The sequence below is a fragment of the Lentinus tigrinus genome (assembly GCF_003813185.1).
Source record: "Lentinus tigrinus ALCF2SS1-7 unplaced genomic scaffold L226scaffold_6, whole genome shotgun sequence".
Lineage (NCBI taxonomy): Eukaryota > Fungi > Basidiomycota > Agaricomycetes > Polyporales > Polyporaceae > Lentinus > Lentinus tigrinus.
In genome coordinates, this window is record NW_027137915.1 from 637,590 (window position 1) to 645,062 (window position 7,473).

A 7,473-nucleotide genomic window follows, 5' to 3' on the forward strand; every position below is an offset into this window, starting at 1 on the left:
CCCTTTTGCAGCTGGCGTGGATGGCCGGGACCCCGAACGATCGAGCACAGGGTAACTACTGAATGAGTGTCAGGTGTGCGCCGTGTACTTCTTTCTTCCTCCTCACCACCATGCCTCCCAACCATTGAAAGCGAGGTTCTGGTCCGCACACATCATGAGCATTGCTCTTCTACCGTTTCAAACTGCACTATGCATTCCAGTACTACTGTACCACAGCGAAGTCAAGGCTTCCAAATTTCACTGCCAGGTACTCCGGGTGTGACATCGGCGGTCGTGCCATGATGGCCGTCGTCGCGGGTCCTGTTCTCCCGTCCGTGCCCTCTGTCTCACTCTGACACCGACACCGACAAGGAGCTCGCTCGACTCTCCCTTCCGATCTGCTCATTGACATGGCGATGAACGGCTCTGCAATTGAGCTCAATCCAGAGACCGTGCCGCTCGGTACCGGCCCTCCGTCGCGGGAGGAACTTCTTGTTCACTACCCGGCGAAGTTCACTTGGGGGCAGCTGAAGGTCTTTGTGAATTCTGGGTACGTCTCCTAGTTATGCTCAAATCTAGATCAGTCTGGACTGGTGGATGCGCTGCAGCGACCTCGGTCTGCTCAAGCGGGACAGGAAGCTGCAGGTCCGCTACAATGAGTGGGCAAATGGGATCAGGGCGGAATATGGGTCTGTGGGTGCGTGATACCTTTCGGATGTTGCATTAGGGCGATGAGATTGAACATTGTGCTGCCAGTCAACTACTTGATGACATACCGGCTGCGATGGGGGCAACCAGACACCATTGCTATCATCAAGTCTTCCCTCGACTTCATCACTCCTGCGAATGCGACCTCTGTCCCTGTCAAACGCATCGAGGAGTTACCTCCCATTCCTCCGGATGCACCCACACACTTCGTGGCTGATACGCCTCCAGAGCTCCTCTTCATCGCCATGAATGACTGGCCGTACTCAGGTACGTCTTCCATTCTGTTTCACCCTTGTCTCTCGCGCAAGCACACGCCCCAAGCAGTATACTTACGGACGATACAGTTCCTCCCGATATCGAACATAGCCTCATCTGGACGCGTCTGCCCATATTTCCGCCTTCTCTTCCTCCTCCTTCCGAGTCGCCGCTTTCCGCGCGCTTGCATCAAGACGGCCTATGGGGCTTCACTGGCTCGGACTCTCCGCCACCATCACCCAGCCTGCTGCCCCAATGTTTGCCGTCGCTCGCCGACTGGGGCATCACTATGGATAAGCTCGTGCGCTCTCCGCGCGGATCAGACGAGGAAGAGCGACAGGTCAAAGAGTACGGGCGGGAGATCGAGACGTTCATAGAGCGGCGGTGGATCGAGAGAGATTGGGAGACGGCATGGTTTGTGAACCCTCCGGTGAGTGCCCATCGGACCTGACGCGTTGGTGAACGTACCTGACGGTGGAACTCTGTGCTAGCGGTTGCAAAGCGTGCCTGGACTGTCCCATATCCATGTCTTCGCACGTCGCAAGAGGCCCGAAGAGATCGCGAGGACTAAGTCGGCCAATGGCACCGTCTGAACTTCGAACGTGTCGCGCGTGCACGACGGACATTGTATACGTACGATTCTTGATCACATGTAGACTTGTAGATGACACAGCGTAGGAGGCTCAGTGTGTTGGTATATATGCTATAGATGGCTACGGATATGAATGTCAATGCGATACAGTGAGCCCTGTCTGTGATCCGGTACTCTATGAGGCAGAAGTACTTACGGACACGAATGCGAGATGGTAAGATACAGAACGCAGAGAACTTCCTATGACTCAATTTCCCCTCTATGTCCCAAGAAAAGCTCGACCTGTATATCACCGGATGGACACCTTCTCGAGCATGTCTGCGAGTGCATCCGCCGCCTTGTCAGTCGTGCTCTTCTCCGTCGGTGCCGGAGCGATGGCGGCGGGCGCGGGAGCAGTCTTCGCTGCCGAGGCAGATGCTTCCTCGGCCTCCTCCTTCTCTTCTTCCCTCTCCGCCTCTTCCTCCTCCCTCTCCGCCTCTTCTTCCTCTTCTTCCTCCTCTTCTTCGTCGTTGATAATGAGCTTGCCACCTTGCTTCCGCAGTGCGGCCAGAAGTGCGGCGACGCTCTCGTCATCCTCGTCAACTTCGTTCCACTGTGCCTCCACCCGCTTGAGCTGTGGCAGCTTGTTCACAACACCAGCCAGGAGTGAAAACGCCTGCGACTCGAGGTTGTCGTTCTGAAGTTGCAACGTCTCCAGGTTCGTATGCAAACCCTTCGCAAGCGCTTCTACAACGGGCGAGACCTCGCCCTCCTCTCCAAGAACACAGTCCGACAGATTCAGCACACGGAGCAGCGGCCACGACCCGCGGTTCAGCTCCGCAGCCATCCTCTTCGCGCCCTCGTCCGCAAAGGTGTTGTCTTGAAGATCGAGGTGCGCCAGATCCGCGTTTGCCGCGAGACCCTGCACGAGCGACGAAATGCCCGCCATCCTGATCCCGTTCTGCGGCATGCGCACCTCCTCGAGCGTCCCGTGCGCCTCGAGCGCGGCAGCCCACGCGCTCGCGGAGCCGTCCTCGAGACGATTCCGGCCGCAGATGATGGTGCGGAGGTTGGACTTGGTGCCCTTCTCGAGCGACGCCGCGAGGGTACTCAATGCATTGGCGATGACCGCGCCGCCAGCGGGCCCAAGGCCGTTGTTGTTGAGCTTGAGGACCTGGAGGGAGCGCGCGGAGGAGAGGAAGGGGACGAGGGGGTCGACGGAGCGGCCGCCGAAGGCGTTGTCCGAGAGGTCAATCTCGACGAGGGTGGACTTGCCGATGAGCGCGTCGCAGATCGCGGAGAGCGCAGCCGGGATCTCGCTGATCAGCCGGCCGGTGAAGATGTCTGCAAAGTTGGCGACCTGGGGATGTGGCGGGTGGGCACGCGATGTGGAAATGGGAGGTTGTGGCGGAACACGGTCAGTCGGAAACGAGCAAAGTTCATAGATGGAGCACGTACCCTAAGCTGAGTAGTCTTTGCGAGGAACTCTGCAAGTGCCTCTGCGGCCTCCACTCCGATGGTGTTTCCTCCGAGATGAATCTCCTCGATCACGGTCGGGTCGACTTTGGCGAGGTGGGGCTCGATGTCTGCCCGGGTATCAAGCTTGAGGCCCTGTCCGAGCAGCGAGAACTTAGCAGCCATGGTATACAAGAGTTTGCGAGTGTAAGAGAATAGGTGTGGCGGAGGTAGTGGCGGTAGCGGGAAGAAAGTACTCGACGCGTCCGAATATTCGAATCCAATCAAATCAGCGTATCACGTGCGCGCATCGGTGCTTTAGCAGCACCGCCACTCTGAGTAAGCTCGGCTCTAACCACCGCCATCACTACTGCTGGATCGCTTTGCTAGACGAAACTTGACGTTCTTTGACGACAATGAGTGCAGCGAAGAAGTTTGTTGCAGAAGACGAAAGGAAAGAAGGGTATACCCACGTGGTGCTGATCACTACAGGAAGCGTGGCTTCAATAAAAGCACCTCTGATCGTCGCCGAGTTACTCACAGTAAGTGGACATGATGCATGCGAAATTGACTATATAGCCTCACATAATTGAGCAGTACAAGAATGTGAAAGTGGAAGTTGTAGCGACAGAAGCGTCACTATCATTCTACGACCACCAAGAGATATCAAAGTCAGGAGTCAGGGTCTGGAGGAACGCCGACGAATGGGGGCCCTACGTGAGAGCTGTATTGTCGCTTTGCACAGTACGAAGTTCAAACGTCTTCCATAACAGGGAGAATACAAGATCGGAAACCCTATCCTGCACATCGAGCTTCGGCGCTGGGCAGACATCGTCCTAATAGCACCCTGTTCAGCCAACACCCTAGCAAAGATCGCCAACGGGATCTGCGACAACCTCGTCGTGAGTTTTCAATGCACAAAATCGCAGCGTGCCCGCACTGACCTTCCGGGATGCACAGACATCGCTTCTCCGGGCACTTGCGCCGACAACCCCGACCTACGTCTTCCCTGCCATGAACACCCTCATGTACGAGCATCCGCTCACCGAGCAGCACCTCCGTGTCATCCGGGACGTGATCGGGTACACCGTTGTTGGACCAATAGGCAAGACGCTTGCATGCGGTGATGTCGGTGCGTATCGTGTTGTTCGATCCGCCCAGTCGCGGACACTGGCAGTTGTCACTAATCAAACCTGCCTGGTCAGGTCTTGGGGCGATGACGGAGTGGCGGGACATCGTCCAGATCGTTGTCGACCGCTTCAAGCTCGTCAGAGCGGACAACAGCACGAACGAGACAGTTGCGGCCACCTAAGATGCCGCGCAGGATCACATGTCCCTCCTCCTCGATGTTATCATGCGCCCGCTGACATGGGCACGGACATTTCGAGGTTCGAGCGGAGACTGGGTCTCGGGCGGGGGGTGCACTTCGGCTTCCATGGCTGCAATTGCTGTATCGATAGGCACGCCGAAGATCGATTCACGGCTTCGGATTAGAACTCTGATTACAACATTAACATGGACATGAACATCTGTACACTCTGCAGTGTGCAACGTGCATCCTGACGTCCGACTTCGGACTTCGGACTTCTGCATTCTATTCTGCGTTCAATAGTTTCCCTTTTCTGTATGACCCCCACCGGTGAACTGAGACATTCGCCCACATTAATCCCATAACGCCGTCTGATAGCAGACAGGCTTTGCCGCTCGCACCCGAACCTGCCGCACACTCTCCACCCCCAGGCTCTCCATCAACCACCGGCGCACGATGACGGAATCTCAGCTCTCCAGGTGCAACGCCAGCACTCCACGAACCGGCATGAACCCTGTCTGTCAAAACACATCACGCCTTCACCAGCACCCACCGGCCCTCCATTCCCTCACCCTCTTTCCGCCTCGCCTCGCCCCTCGCACGCCGCCCGTCGAGCCACCTCTCCGCCATCTCGACAACGTCGTTCACGTTCACGTTCACGTTCACGTCAACGTCGTCGTCTCCAGCGTTCCCACCCGTGGCGCGCAACACGAGCGAGCGCACAAGCCACTCCGCCGTCGTGCCCGAGCTATTTGCCGGAGCGACAGGGACCGCGAGCAGGGACACCTCCCGGTACGCACTCCGGAGCACGGCCCACGTCGTCCCGCGCGCCTTGTCCAGGAGCGCCTCGACGAGCGTGCCGAGTGCCTCGAGCGCGAGGGCCGGGGCATCCACCCTCAGGCTCAAGTCACCGTCTAGTGGTGTTTTCATTCTCCCAGCGTTCGTCGTGTCTGCCGCCTCAGGCTCTTTGTCGCCGTAATGCTCGTGTTCGTGTCCGTGTTCGGGTACAGACGATGATGTCTCTACCGCATCACCACTCCCTCCGTGTCTCTGCAGATGGTCAAATTGCTGCTGCAGCAGCGGAACCGTGACGAACCCCGCGTACGCCTCGCGGCGCGTGAGAGCCTCCAGCCGTGCATAATTCCTCGCTCGCAGACACCGCGCGAGGTCGAGAACCCACTCCCATGCACTCGCACTCGCACTCGCACTCGCACTCGCCTGAGCGGCGGGCGGTTCGCGCTCTTGAGAGTGAGAGCGAGGGCCCAGGCCCAGACCCGGACCCGGAGAAGGACGCGAAGCTGTCGCTGATGTGTCAGATCGCGGCGATGAGGCGGCCAGAGGGTGCGGGGATTTAGACACGGATTCGTTTTCGTTTTCGGATTTGGTTTCGGAAGCGGAAGCGGAAGCGGACGGCAGGGGCGAGGGAAGCGCGGATGCCCGAGGAGAAAGAGGAGGAAGAGGCTCAGGGAGAGGAAGAGGAGTAGGAGTGGGAGAGGCAGGCGCGCGCAGAACGTCCTGGAGCGCAGGGTGCAGTTGGCGGAGTTGCGTGTGGAACGCGATCTGAGATGGGTACGACTGGGCGAGGAGGTGCAGGAGGAAGATGAGCGTGCTCGCGAGCGCGCTCCGTGGAGCGACGGCCCCAGGTTTGCGCCCGGGCACGGGCGCTGGTGGGGTCTCCGGCGGAGGTGGGGTTGCTGGAGCGAATTTCTGAGTCCCCGGCCGGGCATCTGGGGTTTGGCTGCTGACCGTGGGCGCGCGTGTGCCGGTGGGGGGCGCGGGATGGTGTGACAAGGGTGATGCCGATGCCGATGTTGATGATGTCGACGGCGTTGTCGCTGTCGAGGGGCTGACGTTGATGTAGAGATCGGGGAAGAGATGCGAGAGCGTGGACGTGGTTTGGACTGGGGAGTTGAACAGCACGGACAGATGGAGCGACGTCTCGTACACTGCCCGCGTTCGAATGGCACGAGTGCATCACGGATACATCAGCACGGACAGAAGGCCGATATTGATTATGGGTATATGGGATATGGTGTATGGAAACGATGCTCACCTTCAAGCGCAAATGCATCTCTTCGCTGCGTGGACAGCACGCCTTCTCGCAGCTTGCCTGTACACACACAATCACAGGGGGCGGCGGTCAGCGGCGCACCCAACCCTGAGCTCTCGCATGGCGCACGACCACGCCGAGAACAGCGAGAATGAAAGGAACTTACGGAAGACTATCAGGAGGTTGTCCTCCATCTCCTTCCTGTTTCTACGTGCATCGGCATCGGCGGCGCCTGCGTCCTCTTCTGCGTCTGCGCGCTCGCGATGCGACCGCAGCGGGTACTTCTTCCAATACTCGTCTACCTGCGACCCTCTGTCAGCAATCAAGTTCGCCGCCGCCTCTCGTCACCGCGTCGCCATGCCCTATGCACAGCCGGCGGGCTGCAACAAACCCCCGGGTGCGCTAAACACTTCGCGTAATGTCTCGTAAGGCGGTGAGAAGGGATGTGGGCAGCGTACCTTGCCCTGGATGAACGCCCGGTACTCTTCCTGTATCTTCGGGTCTCGTAACCTAGAGAGCTGATACTCATTAGCTGCACCGTCCCACCGTCCAAGGACCAATTGAAACGAAGCGACCACGCTGCCCGAAGCGGCTTGGGCCGTCCGTCCGCATCAAGCGTCAAGAGTCAAGAGTCAAGAGTCAAGAGTTAAGAGCAGCAACTTAAACTAATACGATACCGGCATGACATCGCCACCGCCCTGCATTATGATCTGCTGTCATTGTCATTGTCAAAGACTTTAGACGATGCCAAACGCTGCCCCTTGCACACGGGTAGCATTTGGCCCCGTCCCACCCAGCCCAGCGTTGTGCTTCGTACTAGATCAATTATCATGCACTCCCGTTCATCAGCCATCCAGGGAAAGAAACCACCACTCACGCGTCTCCGTCCTTCTCGAGCCCGCTGCTGCGGCTCACGGACGCAATCAGCTCCATGTGCCGCTTCCCCGGCTGGTACACCCGGTGGGGCTGGGGTTGGGTTTGGGGTTGTCCTCGCTGCGGCCGAGCACTGTGGGATCGACCGGGTTGTGGCCTACCCCCGCCGCGGCCGCGGGTCGGGGTCGGGCTCGCGCCTCCGGTGCCTCGTCGTGGCGGCATCCTGAAAACTAGTGGAAATCGGCTTCCGGGTCGTGCACGTATAACTAGGGG

The 7,473-nt window shown here is 58.7% G+C and overlaps 4 protein-coding genes across 4 annotated transcripts; 2 read left to right on the top strand and 2 right to left on the bottom strand.

The window, feature by feature from the left end:
- Positions 1 to 106: 106 nt before the first annotated feature.
- On the top strand, positions 107 to 1,657 carry L226DRAFT_532368 (uncharacterized protein). The gene is made up of 5 exons (XM_067680246.1): positions 107 to 529; positions 588 to 676; positions 736 to 954; positions 1,032 to 1,372; positions 1,434 to 1,657. The coding sequence occupies exons 1-5, from the start codon at positions 390 to 392 to the stop codon at positions 1,533 to 1,535; spliced, it is 891 nt and encodes a 296-aa protein (XP_067538166.1). The 5' UTR covers positions 107 to 389; the 3' UTR covers positions 1,536 to 1,657.
- On the bottom strand, positions 1,547 to 3,213 carry L226DRAFT_482275 (RNI-like protein). The gene is made up of 2 exons (XM_067676963.1): positions 2,972 to 3,213; positions 1,547 to 2,873 (listed from the first exon to the last, which is right to left on the bottom strand). Exons 1-2 carry the CDS (start codon positions 3,152 to 3,154, stop codon positions 1,824 to 1,826), a joined length of 1,233 nt encoding a protein of 410 aa, XP_067538167.1. The 5' UTR covers positions 3,155 to 3,213; the 3' UTR covers positions 1,547 to 1,823.
- A 171-nt stretch (positions 3,214 to 3,384) lies between these two features.
- Positions 3,385 to 4,280, top strand: L226DRAFT_568639 (flavo protein; the record flags this gene model as incomplete). The annotated part of the gene is made up of 5 exons (XM_067684195.1): positions 3,385 to 3,510; positions 3,566 to 3,685; positions 3,742 to 3,870; positions 3,929 to 4,100; positions 4,174 to 4,280. 5 exons carry the CDS (start codon positions 3,385 to 3,387, stop codon positions 4,278 to 4,280), a joined length of 654 nt encoding a protein of 217 aa, XP_067538168.1.
- A 132-nt stretch (positions 4,281 to 4,412) lies between these two features.
- L226DRAFT_532370 (uncharacterized protein) lies at positions 4,413 to 7,328 on the bottom strand. Its single transcript, XM_067680247.1, has 5 exons — positions 7,205 to 7,328; positions 6,786 to 6,837; positions 6,494 to 6,629; positions 6,331 to 6,387; positions 4,413 to 6,223 (listed from the first exon to the last, which is right to left on the bottom strand). The coding sequence occupies exons 1-5, from the start codon at positions 7,258 to 7,260 to the stop codon at positions 4,809 to 4,811; spliced, it is 1,716 nt and encodes a 571-aa protein (XP_067538169.1). The 5' UTR covers positions 7,261 to 7,328; the 3' UTR covers positions 4,413 to 4,808.
- Between the last annotated feature and the right edge of the window lie 145 nt (positions 7,329 to 7,473).

Bases quoted from the DNA above. Each gene is read 5' to 3' on its own strand.
- L226DRAFT_532368 (XM_067680246.1), top strand. From the start codon at position 390: ATGGCGATGAACGGCTCTGCAATTGAGCTCAATCCAGAGACCGTGCCG. The intron at 955-1,031 runs GTACGTCTTCCA...CGGACGATACAG, and splicing joins GAATGACTGGCCGTACTCAG to TTCCTCCCGATATCGAACAT. The intron at 1,373-1,433 runs GTGAGTGCCCAT...ACTCTGTGCTAG, and splicing joins CATGGTTTGTGAACCCTCCG to CGGTTGCAAAGCGTGCCTGG.
- L226DRAFT_482275 (XM_067676963.1), bottom strand. From the start codon at position 3,154: ATGGCTGCTAAGTTCTCGCTGCTCGGACAGGGCCTCAAGCTTGATACC. The intron at 2,874-2,971 runs GTACGTGCTCCA...CCACATCCCCAG, and splicing joins CAAAGACTACTCAGCTTAGG to GTCGCCAACTTTGCAGACAT.
- L226DRAFT_532370 (XM_067680247.1), bottom strand. From the start codon at position 7,260: ATGGAGCTGATTGCGTCCGTGAGCCGCAGCAGCGGGCTCGAGAAGGAC. The intron at 6,838-7,204 runs GTGAGTGGTGGT...TCAGCTCTCTAG, and splicing joins CTCGAGAAGGACGGAGACGC to GTTACGAGACCCGAAGATAC. The intron at 6,388-6,493 runs GTAAGTTCCTTT...GTGTGTGTACAG, and splicing joins CAACCTCCTGATAGTCTTCC to GCAAGCTGCGAGAAGGCGTG.